General features: G+C 43.8%; 1 protein-coding gene across 2 annotated transcripts in view; it reads left to right on the top strand.

The window, feature by feature from the left end:
* The window catches only part of LOC135395035 (neurobeachin-like), a 67,902-nt gene that overhangs the window by 5,483 nt on the left and 38,593 nt on the right, over positions 1-23,826 (top strand). For both annotated transcript variants that reach the window (XM_064626210.1, XM_064626209.1), the window contains exons 9-34: positions 240-293; positions 924-1,064; positions 1,122-1,270; positions 2,046-2,154; positions 2,219-2,377; positions 3,440-3,608; positions 4,424-4,566; positions 4,640-4,737; positions 4,824-4,916; positions 5,082-5,190; positions 5,353-5,434; positions 5,947-6,070; positions 6,137-6,329; positions 13,272-13,583; positions 14,328-15,155; positions 16,123-16,343; positions 16,402-16,555; positions 16,705-16,885; positions 18,190-18,308; positions 18,370-18,477; positions 19,244-19,406; positions 19,517-19,650; positions 19,710-19,823; positions 19,932-20,112; positions 20,459-20,585; positions 20,641-20,749. In XM_064626210.1, coding sequence (XP_064482280.1) covers positions 240-293; positions 924-1,064; positions 1,122-1,270; positions 2,046-2,154; positions 2,219-2,377; positions 3,440-3,608; positions 4,424-4,566; positions 4,640-4,737; positions 4,824-4,916; positions 5,082-5,190; positions 5,353-5,434; positions 5,947-6,070; positions 6,137-6,329; positions 13,272-13,583; positions 14,328-15,155; positions 16,123-16,343; positions 16,402-16,555; positions 16,705-16,885; positions 18,190-18,308; positions 18,370-18,477; positions 19,244-19,406; positions 19,517-19,650; positions 19,710-19,823; positions 19,932-20,112; positions 20,459-20,585; positions 20,641-20,749 — 4,374 coding nt within the window. The remainder of the gene's footprint in view (positions 1-239; positions 294-923; positions 1,065-1,121; positions 1,271-2,045; positions 2,155-2,218; positions 2,378-3,439; positions 3,609-4,423; positions 4,567-4,639; positions 4,738-4,823; positions 4,917-5,081; positions 5,191-5,352; positions 5,435-5,946; positions 6,071-6,136; positions 6,330-13,271; positions 13,584-14,327; positions 15,156-16,122; positions 16,344-16,401; positions 16,556-16,704; positions 16,886-18,189; positions 18,309-18,369; positions 18,478-19,243; positions 19,407-19,516; positions 19,651-19,709; positions 19,824-19,931; positions 20,113-20,458; positions 20,586-20,640; positions 20,750-23,826) is intronic.

Raw genomic sequence — 23,826 nt, 5'->3', positions numbered from 1 at the left:
TGCAAGAAGAGTACTATAAGTGCTTGTGTTCTGTATCTGTTTGAAATGTGCTCCAACTGCACAAAAATATGAGAAAAACATACCGTAGGCTTCACTTTAAGGTGCATGTGCTAGTGACACTGCACACCATATGCGCAGCAAGAGCTAGAGCACAGGTTCACAGTTCTTGGTAGTAGTATTTGTTCTTTCTCTGTAGACATTTATCCACCTTTTTTAATGCATCGTGGTTTTGTCTTTAGAGCCAGTTTAGGTTTGAAGGGGAAAGCATGTCACTTCCAGAAGGGCTCAAGAGGGTGAGTCAGTGTGCAGACTTATTTACTTATTTATTTCGCAATACCTCCGGCGTATTGCTTTATATCGTTGAAGGAGGGCCATTACAAAATATCACTCACCCAACTACAGAAACAACAACAAACAACGTCTACGAATAGTGTGATTCAGTGAAAGAAAGAAACAAAGGCAATGTGGCATATGCAACAGCGCGTTGAGGTAAAGGGTTCCAGTTTGCAATCTTGGTTGGAAAGAAAGACTCGTTAACAATTTGTGTGAAAATGATACTGTTCAATATGTTTTCAGCGCTTTGCACGAGAGCTTGCTCTCTGCGACGTACTCAAGTAATCGAATGGATTTATACGTGTTCGATTATTCGCGATTAACCGAGGCGTTTTTAGCCATTGAGCCCCAACCCTACATAATAACATGGGAACACGAGCTGACTCTAGCGTATATATGAAGGGGACTCGTAATGGGAATACTTGTTAAAAACAAAACGGATTACTTTTCTCCGAATCTGTTCTAGCTGTATTTCATCGATTTTTGTGATAGCTCCTGGATGCCAAATCAAAGAACCATATAGTCAAGCATAGACCGTACTACTAAACTTGTTCAAGAAGGAGCCAAACATGGAGCGTGTCTTCATGCAGGTGCTCTACGACGGAAAGCTGTCAAGTGCAATCGTCTTCATGTACAACTCGGTGGCAACTGACAGCCAGCTGTGCCTGCAGGCGGCCCCCAAGGGAAATGTCTCCTACTATGTCCACACTCCACACGCCCTCATGTTACAAGTACGGTTCTAACTTTAATAAGCCGGGAATTGTTTCACGTTGCGAAACACCTTACAGGACGTGAAGGCTGTCACTACACATTCCATCCACAGCACGCTTAATTCCATCGGAGGGATCCAGGTTTTATTCCCACTGCTCTCCCAGCTGGACCTCCCGACCGGTCTGCTTCCTTTACCAGGAACGTCGAGGGAGAAACCCAGCATATGGTAAATAACTAGAGCCTGAAGTTTTAGGGTTTTACCCGATTCTTCCCCCAATTTTTCACCCCGAATTGAAGGTTGCCTCTTTAGGGTGAATAACCCGATTTTTACCCGGCAAATTGCCCTCACCGGGATGTCTGTAGGAATGCACTAACTTACTTGTTTGGCAGAAAAATGCAGTTACATCACAGTTCGTACCAAACCACTACAGTTAGCTTGAGTAACTGAGCCCAATTTCTCCCCGAATTTAGCGTACTGCAAGTTTGTTCACCCCAAATATGCGTGAATTTAAAGCGCACGTTTATTTACCCGATTTTTACCTCCCGAATTTAGAAAAAAATATTTCCCGAAAACTTCAGGCTCTATAAATAACAGAGATGGGGAAGTTCCTAGACGAGAGGAACTCGTTACCAGTTACCATATATATACTCGCATATTTTGCAAACATTCGCGTATTGGACGCATCCCAACCTGAGCGCCAAAATTCCGATACTTTTTTTGTTTCCTGCACATTAAGCGCATCCCGACTCTAGTAGCACTGCCGGATCGTCTCGCGCAGCGCCACGCAGTGTCTCACGCTCGCGCAAATGCTCGTATCGAGCAGTTGAGGCCTGCCACCAGAGTGATGAACGACAAACGTGACGGAACATCGTGTAGTATTTCATCCGCGCTTGATAGAAAGGAAGGAGATTTAATGTGGAAGAATCGCGACATTCGATTCTGGAGAGATTGACCCTATAGACATCTAACCTGAATGTTGATAGAAATGATGACATTCCAGTTCCACCCTGATTGGATTCATCTGCGAGATGTGTGAAAGCAGCGCCACCGTACAGCAGCACATGATTCAGAACAAAGGCTTTCTAGTGATCAGTTACCAGCTCCAGAGGGTGAGTCCTTGTGCTGTCACCACTTAATGGGAACACATTTTAATGGAAAAGGGTCCGAGTGCAGGCTTCGAGGGAGCATATCACGGAAGATGTGCTTCACTCCTTCCTGTCCCTCACCAAGCACCTGCTCACCGTGTGCAGCAGCAACGGGGAGCTGCTGCTCAAGCACTTGCTCGACCACATTCTCTTCAATCCTGTGCTTTGGATCTATACTCCCACCACTGTAAGTACCTACCTCCTTGGAATTCACTGTGTCAGGCATATAGTACAGTATAGTCTTTATTTCTAGTACCCGCAAGCAGCATGTGCCTTAAAATGCAGTACGCCATTACATATGTAACTAGAGCCTGAAGTTTTCGGGAAATATTTTTTTCTAAATTCGGGGGGTAAAAATCGGGTAAATAAACATGTGCACTAAATTCATGTGAATTCGGGTGAAAAAAACTTCCAGTATGCTAAATTTGGGGTGAAATCGGGCTGAGTTACTCAACTAACTGTAGTGGTTTGGTACAAATGGTGATGTAACTGAATTTTTCTGACGAACAAGTAAATTAATGCATTCCTACAGACATCCCAGTGAGGGCAATTTGCTAGGTAAAAATCGGGTTTCACCCTAAAGAGGCAACCTTCAATTCGGGGTACAAATTCGGGGAAGAATCGGGTAAAACCCTAAAGCTTCAGGCTCTATATGTAACCAACGAAACAAAAATGTGTGTCGTTAGAACATTGTGAAATCAGTGAAAAAAATTGTAAAAAATCAGTCATAATAAAAGGCGAGTTCGAAACAATCAAATAAAATGAGAAGACAGTTTGAATATCGTCTAAAAAATGGGTCACGGTCAAGAGCGCACAAGTTATACAACCTTCGTACGCGCGACATTGGTGATAAATGGATATAAAATAAATGTTTTGATCTAGTTCTACCCGAACACAAGAATCTCGCGGATTCGAACAAAAATGCGCAATCAACATCACGATGAAGGATACGTCCCAAAAATCTCGAGTCAAAGTATGAACGCCGGTTATACGATAATTGTATTCCCAACCTGTGAACAATATCCTCATAAGCATAATAAATCCTCCTACAGAGGTACGTATCGTAAATGATACGGAGCAATCTATGTTGAACACTGTCAGTCCGGTCAGACTAGCTGTGTCTTTTTCAAATCGTTCCAAAGCGCACTCGAAAAATTCCAGCTTACTACGTACAAGACTCGTATAAAAGTTAATAAAGATTTTTCACCTTTTCCCATATTTTGCATATTTGTCACCTTTGGGTATGCAGGTTCAGACCAAGCTGTACACTTACCTGGCCACAGAATTCCTGGGAGACACGCAGATCTACAACAATGTGCGTCGGGTCAGCACCGTCCTGCAGACCATGCACACGCTTAAGTATTACTACTGGGTGGTCAACCCGCGCAACAAAAGTGGCATCACGCCCAAGGGCATTGGTAAGTGGTGCATTTTTCTAGGAGGAAGCAGATTTCTGCAACAAGAGAGGAGGTTATTCTGGTCACGTGGCAGTCCATGACATGAAGGCAAAGCATAACGAAATGTGGAAGCAATAAGATGATTTTTGAATACTATAATGAGTGGGTATGACATCAGCACCGTGAGCTTTGCGTTCCTCGTGTTCGCCAATAAGTTTAACAATCGTATTAAGATCAGGGCGTACGGGATCTATTGATAATGAAATTCTATTGCAAAACAAGGGCAGCTGTCTAACAGAGGAGTCATAAGAAAAAAACACAACTAAAGTACCGATTAAAATAATCAGCTTTATCTTGATCCGCAATAATCGAGACACAATTATTTGATAGACAGGGTATTCCTACTTCATCCCTATGGTTACATCTAATGAACTTCCAAAATTCTTTTGGGTTGTCTTTAATCTTTAAAGGGACATTGAATGAGTTAGCTTCTATTTTACATTGCACGAGTCATCGGAATTTGTATGATTTTAAATTGCCACAAAGAGAGACTGTTTATCTTGTTAAGGTGCGATTTTGGTTTGGTATTTTGATATCTATGTATTTTATCCACCTTGCATTCAATAAACTTTTGCCTGCTCTGCCATAACCCTTGACAAGGTGATAGCTGTTTGGAGACAAATAAAGATTTTAAGCGACGCGTTGAAAAGTGAATGTGCTTTCTGATGGATACTGTGCAATTTGAGGACGCTAACGTGAGGGAAGCTAACGTTAGTGTTCCCAAATTGCACAGTATGCATTTCCACCAACTAGCCCAACTTTGTGCACTCTTTCAGATGGACCCCGTCCAAATCAGAGTGACATCCTGTCCATTCGAGCTTACATGCTCATATTCCTCAAGCAGCTCATCCTCAAAGGCAACGGAGTGAAGGAGGATGAACTGCAAAGCATCCTCAACTACCTCACCACCGTGCATGAAGTAGGTGTTTTTTTTTTTTTATTCTTCTATCGACCACCTGAATGAACCACTTCCTTTAATGCACCAATTGCAGGACGAGAATTTGCATGACGTGCTTCAGATGTTGATGACCTTAATGGCTGAGCACCCGGCATCTATGGTTCCCGCTTTTGACTGTAAGAATGGTGTCAGGTAAGCTCCGCTAACACGAGGCTTTTACAGAAGGTAATCTATACATTCGGCTGATAAGATAATCGAAATACTGCGCCTCTTCCCAGAACTATCTTTAAGCTACTCGGTTCCATGAACGAGAGTGTCCGACTACAGGCTCTCAAGCTCCTCGGCTATTTCCTCAGCAGGAGCACGCACAAGTGAGTACAGGCTCGACAGTCATCTAGTACCCAGCATCGTGCTCGCTGTTGCCTAATACGCAGTAAAGTGCTAACGATTGTCCAGTGCCTGGCACAGCTTGGACAGTTATCCGGTATCCGGCGTAGTGCCGACTGTACGGGGCTGACACCGAGTAACTGTTGCAGGAGGAAACACGATGTGATGACACCCCACAACTTGTACATGCTGTTGGCAGAGCGCCTGCTCCTGCACTCTGACCACCTCACCATGGCTACGTACAATGCACTCTACGAGGCACGTCATCACCTTCCCAAGCTGCACATCATCTTGGTCCAATATTGGACCAATATTGGCAATACTGGTCCAATCTTGGTCCAATGTTGGGCCAAGATGTTGTGCTTCTTGGGTTTCTTGCTGGTGTTTCGCGCGTTCATATTTCTATTTCTCTCCCAACAGATCCTCACGGAACACATCTCCAATCAGATCCTCTATGGAAAACACGCTGAGCCAGAGTCACACTATCGATTGGAAAATCCGAGTGAGTAATGGGGTCTCTGCAGGATACTTTTGGATTTGAATGAAACATGAACAGTCATTGTGGTTCGAGGATCGGACAGCGCTCGAGGACGCAAACATCAATGCAGCTTATCGGTAGCCACTTTTTAGCATCCAGCCAGCCACGATTTTGTTTGCAACCTTGGCATCCTCTTTCTGCGCAGCAAAATTGAATGACTAAAGAATGTATCCCTGTACTTGAAACGTTTGCGGTGTTCTGTTTTGTATGCGCAGTGGATAATTGTGTTCACGAATGTGAATGGTAAAAAGCTCATTGCTGTAGTTAGGGGAAATGCTTACGGCGCACAGTGATTGATGCAAGCGCAGCAAAACATACCGTAGTCAATTTTTATACAGTGTGCTTCGACGTACATTGTTACGCATCTAATTTGAACCTCACTATGGCACGCTTGGGCCCATAAACCACAATAAAATTGCGCTTCTGATGCCGCAATCTCAACATTCCATAACATGATTTATTTGCATTCATTGCAGTGATTTTGAAGGTTGTTGCTACACTAATCCGTCAGTCAAAAGGTTGCGAAGAGCTGCTAGAAGTGAAAAAACTCTTCCTGTCAGACATGACTCTGTTGTGCAACAACAACAAAGAGAACCGCAGGTGAGACATTTCTCACCCATAAGAGTGAATGGCGCGAGAGTCTCAACGGGTGCTGTTGTCGCATAGGACGGTGCTGCAGATGTCCGTGTGGCAGGAATGGCTGATAGCCATGGCGTACATTCATCCGCGCAGCTCAGAAGAGCAGCGCATCTCTGACATGGTGTATTCCCTGTTCCGTATGCTTCTGCATCACGCCATCAAGTACGAATACGGTGGGTGGCGTGTTTGGGTTGACACTCTCGCCATTGTGCATTCCAAGGTGGGTTTCACTTTTTCATCATTTCTTCTAATTTTTTTTTTCATTTCTTTCATTTCATCATTTCACTTCTCGCTCGACTCACACGCAAAGGTCTTGAGCAAGATATTGTTCATTTGAACGCAGCACCCACACGGTAATTCCGCCCCATTCAGCATCGCATTACATGCCGTACTGCGGAAGAAAGTTTCAGCCTGAAAAGGCGAAAGTTGAATCGCATCTCCATAGCACCGTCCCTAGAGCCTTTAGCTTTCCGCTATCCGGAAAAAATTTTGCGGAATATGCCGTGTCTCGCGGAACCTGCTGTTTCCGGCAGAATCGTCCGTTTTTTTGTGGAATATTCGATATCTTATAAAATTATGTAAGGACTTCAATCGATCTGCGACATTTTTGTGGGTTAAACCCGATTACAGTTGAACCTCTGAATAACGAACGTCGATTTAACGAAATCCTCCGTTTAACGAAGAATTTCCGTTGCACGTACGCGTCCCCATAGACTCCAGTGTATTTTTGCACTCGATTTAACGAAATACATTCGTTTGGTCACCTCCATTTCACGAAGTCTCTGGGCGACGAAAGCCTTCCGCACGTGTCTTTCTCCTTCACGAAGAAGAAGAAGAGGAGGAGGAGGAAAAACCTTCCCCTCTCCGGTGTCCTCACGCGTGTTTTCGTGGGTTACTTCGGTTGTCAGGTGCTGTAGGCACGAGCGCGTAGACATGTGCGTTGCCGATGCCGTTTCGAAACCGGCGCCTCTTCGCACCTGTTTTAGGTTTTCGGACAAGAAAACACGGGAGAGCAATGTCACCACTACCGCAGGGGGGATCGTGCGTCCTAGACCGATTTCACACAGAACTGTGTCCACATTTATCTTAGAGCCCCATTCGCACGCAGGAGTCTTAGCTGATATCTAGCTGATATTTTAACTGATACCTTAGCTGATATCTCTGCTGATGTTTTAACTGATATCTTAGATGATATTTTAGCTGATATTTTAACTGATATTTTAACTGATATCTTAGCTGATGTTTTAGCTGATATTTTAACTGATATCTTAGCTGATATTTTAACTGATATCTTAGCTGATATTTTAGCGATTTTAACTGATATCTTAGCTGATATTTTAGCTGATATCTTAGCTGACATTTTAGCTGCTATTTTAACTGATATCTTAGCTGATATTTTAGCTGACATTTTAACTGATATCTTAGCTGATATTTTAGCTGACATTTTAGCTGATATCTTAGCTGATATCTAGCTGACATTTTAGCTGATATCTTTGCTGATATCTAGCTGATATTTTAGCCGCTATTTTAACTGATACCTTAGCTGACATCTTAGCTGACATTTTAGCTGATATTTTAACTAAGATCTTAGCTGATATCTAGCTGATATGTTAGCTGATATCTATAGCTGTTATCTAGCTGATATCTTAGCTGATAATGTTTTCCATTAGCTGATAATGCTACCCTATGTTTAGCTGATTTGTTACTGCCTCACTTCGTATTGGTATCAGGCGGCCTATGTCACAACTACCGCAGGGGGGATCGTGCGTCCTGGACCGACTTCACAGAGAACTGTGTCGACATTTATCTTAGAGCCCCATTCGCACGCAGGAGTCTTAGATGACATCTAGCTGATATTTGAACTGATATTTTAGCTGATATCTTAGCTGACATTTTAGCTGCTATTTTAACTGATATCTTAGCTGATATTTTAGCTGACATTTTAGCTGATATCTAGCTCACATTTTAGCTGATATCTTTGCTGATATTTAGCTGATATCTTTGCTGATATTTAGCTGATATTTTAGCTGCTATCTAGCTGATATTTTAGCCGCTATTTTATCTGACATCTTAGCTGACATTTTAGCTGCTATCTAGCTGATATTTTAGCCGCTATTTTAACTGATACCTTAGCTGACATCTTAGCTGATATTTTAGCTGATATCTTAGCTGATATCTAGCTGACATTTTAGCTGATATCTTTGCTGATATCTAGCTGATATTTTAGCCGCTATCTAGCTGATATTTTAGCCGCTATTTTAACTGATACCTTAGCTGACATCTTAGCTGATATTTTAGCTGATATCTTAGCTGACATTTTAGCTGATATTTTAGCTGATATTTTAACTAAGATCTTAGCTGATATCTAGGTGATATCTTAGCTGATATTTTAGCTGATATCTTAGCTGATAATGTTTACCATTAGCTGATAATGCTACCCTATGTTTAGCTGATTTGTTACTGCCTCACTTCGTAGTGGTATCAGGCGGCCTATGTCACAACTACCGCAGGGGGGATCGTGCGTCCTGGACCGACTTCACAGAGAACTGTGTCGACATTTATCTTAGAGCCTCATTCGCACGCCTGAGTCTTAGATGATATCTAGCTGATATTTTAACTGATACCTTAGCTGATATTTTAGCTGATATCTTAGCTGATGTTTTAGCTGATATTTTAACTGATATCTTAGCTGATATTTTAGCTATTTTAACTGATATCTTAGCTGATATTTTAACTGATATTTTAGCTGATATCTTAGCTGACATTCTAGCTGCTATTTTAACTGCTATCTTAGCTGATATCTTAGCTGACATTTTAGCTGATATCTTTGCTGATATCTAGCTGACATTTTAGCTGCTATCTAGCTGATATTTTAGCCGCTATTTTAACTGATACCTTAGCTGACATCTTAGCTGATATTTTAGCTGACATCTTAGCTGATGTTTTAGCTGATATCTTAGCTGATGTTTTAGCTATTTTAACTGATATTTTAGCTGACATTTTAGCTGATATTTTAGCTGATATCTAGCTGATATCTTAGCTGATATTTTAGTTGATATTTAGCTGATAATGTTTACCATTAGCTGATAATGCTACCGTATGTTTAGCTGATTTGTTACTGCCTCACTTCGTAGTGGTATCAGGCGGCCTATGTCACAACTACCGCAGGGGGGGATCGTGCGTCCTGGACCGACTTCACAGAGAACTGTGTCGACATTTATCTTAGCGCCTCATTCGCACGCAGGAGTCTTAGCTGATATCTAGCTGATATCTTAGCTGATATCTAGCTGATATCTTAGCTGATATTTTAGCTGATATCTTAGCTGATGTTTTAGCCGCTATTTTAACTGATACCTTTAGCTGACATCTTAGCTGATGTTTTAGCTGATATTTTAACTGATATCTAGCTGACATTTTAGCTGCTATAGCTGACATCTTAGCTGACATTTTAGCTGATATTTTAACTAAGATCTTAGCTGATATCTAGGTGATATCTTAGCGGATATTTTAGCTGATAGCTTAGTTGATGTTTAGCTGATATCTTAGCTGATAATGTTTACCATTAGCTGATAATGCTACCCTATGTTTAGCTGTTTTGTTACTGCCTCACTTCGTAGTGGTATCAGGCGGCCTATGTCACAACTACCGCAGGGGGGATCGTGCGTCCTCGACCGACTTCACAGAGAACTGTGTCGACATTTATCTTAGAGCCCCATTCGCACGCAGGAGTCTTAGATGACATCTAGCTGATATTTGAACTGATATTTTAGCTGATATCTTAGCTGATGTTTTAGCTGATATCTTAGCTGACATTTTAGCTGCTATTTTAACTGATATCTTAGCTGATATTTTAGCTGACATTTTAGCTGATATCTAGCTGACATTTTAGCTGATATCTTTGCTGATATTTAGCTGACATTTTAGCTGCTATCTAGCCGCTATTTTAACTGATACCTTAGCTGACATCTTAGCTGACATTTTAGCTGCTATCTAGCTGATATTTTAGCCGCTATTTTAACTGATACCTTAGCTGACATTTTAGCTGATATCTTTGCTGATATCTAGCTAATATTTTAGCCGCTATTTTAACTGATACCTTAGCTGACATCTTAGCTGATATTTTAGCTGATATCTTAGCTGGCATTTTAGCTGATATTTTAACTAAGATCTTAGCTGATATCTAGGTGATACCTTAGCTGATATTTTAGCTGATATCTTAGCTGATAACGTTTGCCATTAGCTGATAATGCTACCCTATATGTTTAGCTGATTTGTTACTGCCTCACTTCGTAGTGGTATCAGGCGGCCTATGTCACAACTACCGCAGGGGGGATCGTGCGTCCTGGTCCGACTTCACAGAGAACTGTGTCGACATTTATCTTAGAGCCCCATTCGCACGCAGGAGTCTTAGCTGATATCTAGCTGATATTTTAACTGATATCTTAGCTGATATTTTAGCTGATGTTTTAGCTGATGTCTTAGCTGATGTCTTAGCTGATGTCTTAGCTGATGTTTTAGCTGATGTTTTAGCTGATATTTTAGCTGATATTTTAACTGATATCTTAGATGATATTTTAGCTGATATTTTAACTGATATCTTAGGTGATGTTTTAGCTGATATTTTAGCTATTTTAACTGATATTGTTAGGCATCTAGCCGAGCAAACACATAATTTTGCTGTTAATTAACTTTCAATGTGCATCTGTTGGCTGCCTACGTGAAGGACACGTTACAAGAACGACATACGCTTTTGGATCCCTCAATGGGGATTACGGTATATATTTTCTAGGTCGTCCGGAGCCAGCGTCCCTTTCAAACCCTCGGAACGTCCGGCTGGGAGTCGTGGAAAGCGGGTCAGCCGGACCAGTATGCCTTTGTTACCCACTTCGGAGAAAGCTATGTTTGAAAGTGAAAGTTTTCCATATCAGCTCATGTTCACGTGTAAACCTTGACGTCAGTTTGTAATTATCTGATTGGTGAAGGAGGTGTGGCCTTTCCGTTAAAAGGCGACGCTTCTTGATCATTGGGGTTGATTGTCGGTTGTCGACGTGCCATCATATGTTGTAAATAAATGTAAATAGTTGTTTGTCTGTTGACTTCGCCTGCGAGTCCGTTCTTCAAGCAAGGTGTCGGTACAATCCGGGATTTGGGCCGCCGAATGTCTCATCATCGCTAGGCCCACCCCGAGGAGGAACATAACTGATATCTTAGCTGATATTTTAACTGATATTTTAGCTGATATCTTGGCTGACATTTTAGCTGCTATTTTAACTGATATTTTAGCTGACATTTTAACTGATATCTTAGCTGCTATTTTAACTGGTATTTTAGCTGACATTTTAACTGATATCTTAGCTGATATCTTAGCTGACATTTTAGCTGATATTTTAACTAAGATCTTAGCTGATACCTAGCTGATATCTTAGCTGATAATGTTTACCATTAGCTGATAATGCTACCCTATGTTTAGCTGATTTGTTACTGCCTCACTTCGTAGTGTTATCAGGCGGCCTATGTCACAACTACCCCAGGGGGGATCGTGCGTCCTGGACCGACTTCACAGAGAACAGTATCGACATTTATCTTAGAGCCCCATTCGCACGCAGGAGTCTTAGATGACATCTAGCTGATATTTTAACTGATATTTTAGCTGATATTTTAGCTGCTATTTTAACTGATATCTTAGCTATTTTAGCTGATATCTTAGCTGATATCTAGCTGACATTTTAGCTGATATCTTTGCTGATATCTAGCTGATATTTTAGCCGCTATTTTAACTGATACCTTAGCTGATATTTTAGCTGATATCTTAGCTGCTATCTAGCTGATATTTTAGCCGCTATTTTAACTGATACCTTAGCTGACATCTTAGCTGACATTTTAGCTGCTATCTAGCTGATATTTTAGCCGCTCTTTTAACTGATACCTTAGCTGACATCTTAGCTGATATTTTAGCTGATATTTTAGCTGATATCTTAGCTGATATTTTAACTGATATTTTAGCTGATATTTTAACTGATATCTTAGCTGATATTTTAGCTGATATTTTGGTTGTGCGTTGGCGGTGATGTAAATACCCGTACCATATCCTGTACGATGTCGGACAACAACCTTTGCTTCTTCGGGTGTCGTGTTTTATCTCAAATAAAAAAAGAGAACAGCTTGTTGACTGCAAAACTGCGACAGCACTACGCTTACGGAGACATTCAAGCCTTCAAGGCAACACGGAGCCCCCTTCATGGCGGCTTCCCCGCATTCTAAAATAAAAGCTTCTCGCTTTGCACTAACAAAAACTGTAGGCGAAAAATTAATAGCGAGATCGTTCCTCGATGTACGACAGACGTGTTCACTTATCAGAATATTTTTTCTGCTCGCACTGGACACACAAGTACATGTGAAAGAGTGCATTACAGCAACCTTATTTCGAGAAGAGTTCGTTCTCCTTACTTCTCCTCTGTGGCGTGTTCCATTTAACGAATATCTCTATTTAACGAAACAAAGAGCCAGCATTTACAAATTTGTTATATAGAGGTTCAACTGTAGTCGCGACTGCCGTGCCTGACACCACCGATAATGCTGACACTTACACGGCTGACTGAACCACGACGAAAGGAAATGCAAGGACAGTAGTGCCCGGCGAGAGATTGACGGAGTTGAGTATTAGTTTTCTTCAGACACTGAAAAGTTACAAAAATCTGGGAAAGTGCACAGCATAAGTTGGGACGCGATCTTGGGAGAATGCTGCACTTTTCTTTTTTGCGCTTGTGTTCTCTCGTGCGTGAACCCCCGGCTTTGTAAATCCCACTTTGCGGAAAATTTTCTCACCGCTGAAAGCTACATGCTCTAACCATCACCCACATGCCAGATTCTGCTTTGATGGTGTCATTTTATGATTAGATGTGTCACCCATGGTTCAGGCGTAACACCTTGCGCTGTAAAGGCATCTCTCTTCACTTCTCCTTTAATATGGCATCCTCGAAATTTATTAAGTACATCTTCAAAATGCAATGGTGAAAAACCTTTAGAAAAATATTGGTACTGGCCGTTGTGCCAGCACACTGCATAAAGCCAACAATTTTTCATTACACAGTTCAATGGTGACAAAGACCCCAGCACGTTTATATTTATTCTGACCACCAATTGTGGTTTTCAATCCTCGCAGGTGTCTTTAGAAGAGTACAAGTTGCACTTTGCTCAGATGTACGAACACTATGACCAGCGACGTGTGGACCACATCACAGACCCTGCCGTTCGGCGCCAGCGCCCCATCAGCACCATATCTGGTCTGGACCGCTGCGGGAGCGTCCACGAGACCAGAGCGACCACCGTCGAACAGCGACCCACCGAGGAGCAGCCACCAGACATTGTCCAGGTGCGAGACCAGGAGGATCAACGACGAAGCAGCACAGTCACGTTTCCGTCCATTGTGCCGTCCACGCCCAGCCAACTTCCCGATCCCGTGCCATCGGAAGAGGTGCTTTCCTTTTGGTGCCATTGGATAAGATACGAAAGCAGAGGAGTTCCCCCTCTTCCCATGGGGGAATTTTTAGGCTTTTGAGGGAATGAGAGCCTCGTGTTTTGTGGTTAAATCTAGTAAAATTGGTTTTTACCACCCCATTTACCTCATCATTACATAGGGCAAAACCAAAAAAAAACCAAAGTGCCCATAGAGTCATGAGTACATATACCAAGAATATGACTTATCTTCGTGTGTGTCCCAAAAAAAAATCATGCACTCCACTTTGTGGCTCTCACTGTTTGGCAGACGCGTGGCAGAACAGGTTTAGGTTTTTTTACTCGTCCTTTGCCTTTCTTTTTAGATATTACTGCGTTACGATAAATAACTGAGTAAACAAAATTTTGAGAGGGTGCAGGACTGCTGGAATTTCGAGCAGGCTTCTGCTTTCGACAAAAACAATAATGCGACAGAACTGATACAGCGCAGCTTATTGCAGTGTTCACTGTCCTTTCTAACAAACAGTGTAGTGCTTCCTAATCGTGTCCCACGTTGTTGTTGCTGTATCCACATTGAAATATAATGTTCGCTAAAACTCCCTATTCTTACTTTTGAGCTAAACTAAACTGCTAGGTGTCCCGTATTCGTAGAAAATATGGTGTGGAATGCCGGAGCCCTAAAGTCTTCATTCGGTAGTTCTGTCCTTAAATAAGTTATTTATTTCCGTCCTTCGTATCCCATTACTTACATCTCTGTTCTCAGGTGGTCCCCATCACGGAAGAAGTACCAAAAGAAGTGCCAGTGGTTAGTAGTTGTCCAGACGTTATTCCAGTGCAAGAAGTAGGTAGACCGGAAGAGAAAAAGGACGCATTAAGCGAGCCCATCTCCGAGGCACCCGTGGGAGACGTGGGTGTCTCCCCCGACGTCGTCGCTTACGCCGAAGAGGCTGGGGAGAGCAACGGAGCTTCCTCGGAGGAGGACAGTCCGCCCTCCGCGGAGCAGAAGGACTGTGATTCTAGTCAGATCGTCGAGCATGTCCCGGAACAAAGTGTGCAATGCGTCGAGAGCCGAAGCATCGCGGACGCCATCGACGAAGGGTCTGAATCCGAGCGGGAGAGGTTCGGTACCCCGGTGGGGGAGCAAGAAGCGCAGGAGCCACCTTCCCCGGCGATCGGCGTTGCGGACCGGAGCCAGTCGTCGCAGGAGAGTGTCGAAAGGACCGCGGAAGGACTTGCGGAAGTACCGCAAGAGGAGCAAATAATCAGTGCCAAATGGGAGGGTGGGGAGACAAACGTCTCAGAGGCAGATGAAGAAGCGCAGGAAGCTTCTTCGCAGGTGCAAGAAGTCTCTGAAGAGCAACAAGTGCTGGAAGCACCTCCGTCCGAACAGGGTCCTAGTCTAGTAGAGAGGCTCGGCGAAGGCCTCGGTCTTCCCGTCAAACCCGTAGAAGATGTCATCCCAGAAGAAAATGCCAGTGCCGATGAAAACGAGACACCGGAAGAGGCGTCACTCAACACAGAGCAGAACAACCTCGTAAACTCGGAACAGGAGGAGCATGTGGATTCTGTGATCAGCACGATTGAGGCGCAGGTTATTACCTCTTTTCTCAGTTACACTATTGCGCTCTTTTCAAAATACTTTTACGCCATCAGTGCGCGTCACCTCCATAGAGTTGAGCTTTTTGTTGTGGCAGAGCGTGGCACCTATTACTGTTTTGACACTTTGTCCCACGCTGTTGCTTACTGGCAACATCTCCCCATTGTTTTAAAAGGCGATGAATGCAGGCAACACCGTTTGCTGCTTTCAGTAATGGTTCTGTTTCGCTATAGGTGCATTTCTGTACTGTGAGGGGACTGTACTCGACTCCTCCATTTCATTCTGCACGGCGTTTCGGTACATTCTATTAAATTACAGAAATCCAGAAATTCTTTAAAAATGTAAACAAGAATTACCTAGACAGACCCTTCTCAATTTGACCACTTACTGTGAAGGTAGTAAAACGATTTTTGTTCCCGATATTGTATCTATTAGAGCCTGAAAGCAGGGCTGGCGATTGGGAGGGCCCCGTGCACGAAGCCCTCAACCAGGGATGACTTTTTTTTAAAATGTCAAGTATGCACTTAATCGTGTGAAACAGGCCCTGCGATGTGCCTTTGCCTCGGGCCCCGCACACCCCTAGCACCGGCCCTTGCCTGAAAGTGCGGCCTTTTTGCAACGTATTGTATGAATAATTTCCCCGAAGGCTGAAACAAACGCACTTGCATAAGCAACAATAGCGTTCAATTCTTGTAGGAGAGCTCTTTTGACAAAGTCCAGTTGTCTTCAGGTTCAACATCGTCAAGTTGAACCGCATGTTTTCATTGTCTGTTGCAGGCTCACTCTTTACATTTAGTCTTTTCCTTGTTGCATAGGCCACACCCCAGATATGCCTCATGTGCTAGAGTCCTTGATGAATAAAGCAGGATTTCAAGCGATGTTGAATATCATCTCCTTGCTTCAATAAATGTTATCAGTCCTTTATAACGTTTGGCTTATTTGTGTTTTCAACTGATGTCAGGTCGAGCAGCAGAGGCGACACATGGCAGAAATTGCAGAAGGAGCGAGCCATCCAAAGCCACAGACGACGCAGCACGCGGAAACAGCCTCGAGGCAACTATTCAATGCGGGCCCGTCGAGGCCCCCTTTCCGCATCCCCGAGTTCCGCTGGTCTCCCATCCACCAGAGGTTACTCTCGGATCTGCTATTTTCTCTCGAGACCGACATCCAGGTCTGGCGTAGGTGAGCCCTCAGCGGACACTCGCAGCCTTCAATGCTTAATTGTATCTTCCACTTCCAGCCACAACACAAAGACTGTGATTGACTTCGTCAACAGTGGAGAAAATGCCATCTTCGTTATAAACACTGTGCACCTCATCTCTCAACTGGCAGATAACATCATCATAGCATGTGGTGGGCTACTACCGCTACTGGCTTCGGCCACGTCTCCCAGCGTGAGTGCTTGCTAGTGGAAGACGACCCATTGTTCCGAGATTGAAAGTAACTGTTCTGAGGCAGAAACGCAACAAAATTGACAACCATATTTCAGTCTTTCAAGTGTTCCTAGCTGTGTTGCAGCTAATGTTCTCGTCCTGTTCCTCAGCATGAACTAGACGTCATTGAACCGACGCAAGGTATGTCCATCGAGGTGGCTGTGGCTTTCCTGCAGCGCCTCGTCTACATGACGGATGTACTGGTGTTTGCGTCGTCACTCAGCTTCTCAGACTTGGAGGCGGAGAAGAACATGTCCAGCGGAGGCATTTTGAGGCAGTGTCTAAGGCTCGGTAAGTACCAAAATCTGAAACGTAACTTGGCACTAAATGTAGATTCACAATGGTGGAGTCAGCCTAAGAGTTCCCCGTTCATACTATATCATATCTGCATACATTGTGCGATAGTGCAATGAAAATATATCTTTTATGCCTTAATTTTAGTGATGAAATCCTGGGATGGCCATATTACCTCGTAAATTTCGAATGACAGATTTAATTTATGGCACGCAGAATATGCGCATTGCTACGAAATGAGCGGAATGACACATGACAGCGCAGGACGAGCTCGTCCTGTGCTGTCGTTTGTGTTTTGCTCATTTCGTTGCACTGTCCAAACCAACTTTAGCCCAACTTTCTACGCTAAGAATATGTACAGGCTAAAGACGAAAAATGCGTGACAGGTAATCAGAAAAAGGACTGTAAACAGGATTTTACATCATAAATAAAATCTGTCAATTGAGAGTTAGCAGCGTTTGTCCCGGATTTTAAAGAAACTGATTTTACCAGGTTTAACACGAAAACACAAGGCTCTCCCGAGGTTGTACCACTCGAAGCAAAAAACGAGGCTTCGTGTCAAAAGGTACATCAACATTGCAAGAACAGCTGTGAAGTTTATGTATGGTTATGTGAAAAACTCTCTTCTTCCAAGCAAGCCTCGTCCAAACACCACGCCGTTTTTCCAGTGCCGTGTACACCCTTTCTATTTGTTTTCTAATACTTCTGGACAAGTTCACAGCTAGCAAATCAAATCAAATCAAATCAAATCAAGTCAAATCAAATCAAAGAGGGCAACTGCATCGAGCAGTGTAGAATTGGACGTAACTCGCTCATTTGTTTTGGAAATGACCGTGAAGCATTATAGTGTCGAAGCTGTACAGAACTTTTCGTAACTAGTGCAGCAAAATTTGTGTTACATGCTTTATAAGTAGACCCTGAAGTTTTCGGGTTTTATATTTTTCCAAATTCGGGGGGTAGAAATCGGGTCAATAAATTGATGTCGAAAATTCATGCAAATTCGGGCAGAAAAATTACCATCAAACTGAGTTCGGGGAGAAATCGGGCATTATTGTAGAATAAACGTTCACTGTACCGTTTATCCAGAGTGCCAGAAGTAAGGAGCAGTCGCATATTTTGTGAGAAACTAGTATGTCGATGCCTTGAGGTGCCTAGCCTAGGTGCAGTTTTGCAGGTAGAAATCGGGTTTAACCCTAGATAGGTGAACCTCAATTCGGGGTGCAAATTCGGGAAAAAATCGGGTTTAACCCTAAAACGTCAGGGTCTATTTATAAGATATACTGACAACGTTGTAATTTCAGTGTGCACAGCAGCGGTGCGTAACTGCCTCGAGTGTCGGGAGAGGAATTGTTCCGTGGCTCTCGCAAGTAGCCAGGGTCCCATCCACGCCCTCATTGGGGGAGTACAGCCATCGGCAAAGGTGAACTCGTCCCTACGTTCCCCTCTGTCCCCACTAAAGGAACGAATTGCCGTGTTTCCAGAATATCGTGGAAAACCTGGCAGGACAGAGTAGTCCCATACGGGACCCAGAGAGACTGCTGCAAGACATGGATGTCAACAGATTGCGAGCTGTCATCTACAGAGACGTGGTAGAATCGTTTGCACTTGCTGTCAGTTTTGCTGATGTAGCGTGTTTGCTGTAGCTGTCATTCCGCGAATTACCTAGCTACCGAGCTCGTCTACACCGTGTGCAGACAGCTCTTCGTTGGGCTGTTCATTGCCTTTTGAGAACAGCGCTCACAGACTGCAGTACTTTGATTCGCTTATTTTTATGAAGTACAACGTGAACTTGCTGACTACTTATCGCGCGTTCTGTTTTCAGAAGCCGGTTCTGGGGGCTAGTCGTGCTTTCTGAATCCATTGATTGCGTAGCAGGAAGCAGCCCAAAAGCAGCGTAGTAGCTTAGACGTGTAGATGGAACAAAGGTTTTGGGCTGACAAACCCCCCCGCCCTTTTTTTAAGTAACATGAGCTGTGGCAAAACAAAGAGAAAATTACAGCAAAATATGACGTAATATGCAATCAAATGGCATCGACATATGACACGCATAATATGCATTGTATGACGATCAGGAATAAATATGCCAAAATATGCAATTACGGTATATGACGCGCAAAACATTGTAGATTTGTGTCATTATGATTAGTAATGTGTGGAGAAACGTTAGAATGGCCATTAGAATGCATTCAAAAAATAGGTATTTTCCATGAACTCCCGGGCCCTAATTACGATTCATGTTAAAAGCACAGCTACTGAGGGCGTAGTAACATAGTAACTGTCTGTTTATTATGCAATATCTAACGAATAATTACGTCGTTTGAGCCGATAGGTAATAAACGCGTTGCCTATTTTCAGGATGAGACCAAACAGGCTCAGTTCCTGGCGTTGGCCGTGGTTTACTTCATCTCCGTGCTGATGGTGTCCAAGTACCGGGACATTCTGGAGCCCCCATTGTCCAATGGCCGGCCGAGCTACAGTCCAGATGTCACAGCAACTACTGCTCAGGTTGACCTGCAAGGTAATTACCTTTTGTGCTAGTCCATCACAGACACATTAGGATGTGGCTGTCTGTAGAAAGACAAGCCAGCACAGAGCATAAGTTTAAAGTCCAGCACCGCACATGCACAGCGAACGAGAAAGAACGTCCGGCCGTCCTCTGGTCCGACAGCCACGAGAATGACCGAGACGAAGTAATCGTGGTCGAGGAGATGGACTCCAGCATCCTGGCCAACATCCATTCCTCTGCAGCCGTCATTGCCACTGTGAGTTCTGCAAAGGACCCGAATCGCTCGTTGCTTCATTATTTTAATGCTGTTTACAGGGCCAACTGCCGCAGGTTCCCGCTGCACCATTCCCCCAGCACAGTGCAGGGGAACCAGATAATCTGACTGAAAGTCATCTGTCCAACATGCTGACAGAACCTACGCTGAATGGGGTAAAATTTCCTAGCACTTTTCAGAAAGGGCTCGCAATTCTTTTGGCAAGAAGAAGGTCTCAGTGTGCTCCATTCACCATTGAATATGCCATTTGTGCCCCTGAACAGGTGACGGAAACGGGTGGTCCCCTGGGCCCCAATGCGCGAGAGGCGAGCCTCACGCAGAAGCTGGAAGGGGCCCTGGGCAGCGTCTGTCCCCTGCTACGAGAAATTATGGTAGACTTTGCGCCATTCCTCTCACGCACACTCGTTGGTTCACACGGACAGGACCTACTGGTCGAAGGCAAAGGTATGCTTTCCCCAATGTTGCCAGATGGCTCGCTTCGGATACAGTAATGCCTCGATGATCTGTTCCTGCCTGGTGTCTTGACACCCGTACTGCAAATGTTGACTTGGCAGTCATTTGAAAAAACTGCCGCTTTGTTTACAACACTAATGACATTGTAAAATTTAGAGTTTCTGTGCAGCGTTGCACCGATATTTTACTTCTGTGGTGCACATTATGTTCCGATATTTTTTTCCGTATGTACATTACACAATGGAAAACACTGTACATTCGGGTTCACAAATTACAAAAGACACCCTCATATTTTGCATCAGCACTGTAAAAGCAAGCCACGATGGGTCTTTTACAGGACTGAGCACCTTCAAGAACAGCACTTCAGTAGTGGAACTGGTAATGCTGCTTTGTTCCCAGGAGTGGCAGAATTCCCTGCAGAAGCATGCAGGCCTGGCCTTCATTGAACTCATCAATGAAGGAAGGTGAGTAATTCTCACTCGGTGGTGACAACAGCATCTAAACACATTGTCCATAAAGGTTGCTGTCGCACGCCATGAAGGACCACATCGTCCGTGTGGCGAATGAAGCGGACTTCATCCTGAATCGGATGCGGGCCGATGACGTGCTCAAGCACGCTGACTTTGAGGTAAGCTTTCCCTCATGTTTCTGCTGTCCACCCGCTGCCAGTCTTGGGTGATAACTTGTAATTAGAACAACTTTTTTTCACTAACTAGCTATATACTAACATGTAGCTTTTTTGGAAGGAGACTTTTGGTGAAAGTAGGTGTTGACATATGTCAGATGGTGACATATTTTTCCAGACATCAGCTCGCGAACTTCGTTTTGTTATTCTTTCGAATGTTATTGGGAGAGAGCTTCGGCACTCCCAATATGGATACAATATTGGAGACAATGGAAACAATGATAATTACAAGCTGAGAATAGTGTGAAGTTGGGCCTGTTGGTACATTGTAGTTTGAGGATTAAAACCAGGTAAGAACACATGGATGAGGAAGGGAGCAAACACAAACGCTGGACTATCAACAGATTTAATGGGAATAAAACATGAGAGCGAGGCACAAATAGGTACGTATTTGTGCCTCGCTCCCATGTTTTAGGAGAAGTGTGAGGGGCAGGTGCTGCGCAGGATCGTGATGAAAAATCATAGATGGCGCCGCCATAGATTGCCGAGCTGAAGAAAGCAGTGTCGAACACAAGTATTTCATTCCACGAGTTCTGCGCTCAAATGCTGTCTTACGGGAGAAGTGGCTCGAAATATATCGCGGCGTCTTGACACAAGTAACTTCATTGCGAATTGCGATTGTTTCATTTCATATAGGGTGCACTTTTTGGATGGCAGTGTGTACCATAAATAGTTTTATCTAATATAGCTGAGTACCTTTTACGCATTTCTCTCTGAAAAAAAAAAAAAAACGAATAATGAACCGTGGCCTCCGACCAGGGGTGGACATAAATGCATTTTTTGAGTATTTAAATATAAATACAAAATACTTTGTTGAAAGGGGTGTTTAAATACCCTTCATAAATGCTTTTCGATAGGAGTATTTAAATATAAAATATACAGTATTTAAATGCCGTAACTAGTACCATAAATACTGTGATGAAGATGTCATCTGGAATTACAGAAATAACGATGAACATAACAAATCAGCGAGGAAAAATAGCATTTATTTGTTAGATTATAACGGTAATTTTAATATTAGAAGTTTTTGACTGCATCACTTAGGATTCTTGTGTTCGGCCGTACAATCAGATTCGCAAAGGAGAACAGCATCTTCACTGGTGCCGATGAGCAAAGGCTTGCATTAAATTTGATGAAGATGCTTTGTACAACAAAGTAATCAGCCGCGACCATTGTCTGCAACAACAGCGAAAAACTCTCCGTCTAAAATCGTTTTTCGCCTGCATGCTAGCTCGAACTCTGCGTGTTCTCGGCATTTCAAGGCCGAAGACTTTAGCATCGGCGCAAAGCGCAAAATTCTCAGACGTGGCACCGTGGCTACGGTACCTACGTTTAGTGATCACGAAGTTTACACAGCCTTGCATCTCCCAGGAGTGCAAAACGAACACAAAAATGGCACCAAAAGGTAGCGTCGCAGAAAAGCCACCATCAAGAAAAATTCTCAGAGTGGCTTGTATCCGAACAGCATAATAAAGGTTAGCAGAGCACTGTAATGCGGAACCGCAAAAGAAGAAAAAAGAAGTGTAAAAGTAGAATAAAAAGGGACCAATAAGTAGGAAAACAAAACAAGCAACTGCTGATTTAAAACTGAAGTGCTTGCTTATACAACAAGTTCTGATGGACGTCGTAACAGGTGTCAGTCATCTGTTTGCCAGGAACAGTTCCTTCTTACGGTCGCATTCACGCATTCTCTGTAACTGCCCTGTATGTTAACACGGAACGCCTCTCACGTGAAACGTAAAGTCTGAACGGGCTTGCGTCTGACAATCATAAACGCATGATAACTGGCCCAACACACAAGGTGCTGCTGCCAAGTTTATGTGTACGATGTACGGCACATAGTGCGCGAGTTTCACAATTTTACATGCCACCTACGCTTCAGAGCACAGCCTATTTCTGAGTACAGGGTGTGTGCAGAAAAACATGACCCGCATTTAGGCACATAGCTTGTTGCCTACCTAACTAACGAACTTCCGGTGGCGCACGATGGCGCATTTATGCGTGCGAAATCTGTAGAAAAATTGTGGAAGCCATACCCAGCTTAAAAAATAAACGGAACAACGAAAACGTCGGCTTCCGTGCATCAGAATAGGGCAACATGGTGGACAACAGGGTGTACGTGAAAGGGCAACATGGTGCACGTAGGAGAGTTGTGTTCAAGTACCGCTAGGGGAGCTATCGGTGCATAAATCGAAACGATGTCCCACATGGATGCTAATCGGCAGTGCCCCTAGCGGTGCCTGCACATAACTCTTATGAGACCGAAATACACTACCATGCAGTGTCATCACCGCCCTATTCTAATGCATGGAAGCCCATGTTTTCGCGCTTTGTTTATTTTTTTACATTGAGTATGGCTTCCAGGATTTTTTTGTAGCTTTCGCACGCATAAATACGCCGTCGTGCGCCACCGGAAGTTCCTCGGCTAAGCAGACAACGAGTTACATGTAAAAATGCGGGTCATGTTTTTCTGCACACACCCTGTATTTAGATTCAGAACTCTTAGCTCTACATGAACAGAGAACCTGCAACAATACACAAACATGTACGCACGAAGAATTAACCACAAGGTCCACTCATATTGCACACAGCTGAGCTACAACAGGCGCTCTTCTGGGCCTTCTGGGTCCCGCAAGTGGCGCCCCTGGCGGGCGCTCCGCGCGTAAATACGGCACTTCCGCTCCTCGAGGCGCGGACGGAAGTCCCATAGGCGAACGCGCGAGTGTTATGGTCGTGTGTTATAGAGATGGTCGTGTTGCCGACGGAGGCTTAGGGTTCAGGATTTAGGATCAGGATTCAGGATCAGGGTTAGGAATTCACACAATGCAACTTCGTCCCAACAACGGTTACGCGCAATAGACCTCTACCAAAGAAACGTCACCGTGACGTAATCATGACGTTGGTAGGCATAGTGAAACCGAAACAGCGCGGGCGGAGAACACCGCAGTTTCACAAAGCCGTATTCCTTCACGAAGGTCACGGGTGGCTTCTTTGTATTAGTGATACACACAAGTGAGGTC

The sequence above is a fragment of the Ornithodoros turicata genome, chromosome 5 (genome assembly GCF_037126465.1).
Source record: "Ornithodoros turicata isolate Travis chromosome 5, ASM3712646v1, whole genome shotgun sequence".
Lineage (NCBI taxonomy): Eukaryota > Metazoa > Arthropoda > Arachnida > Ixodida > Argasidae > Ornithodoros > Ornithodoros turicata.
This window is presented reverse-complemented; position numbering and strand designations above follow the sequence as displayed.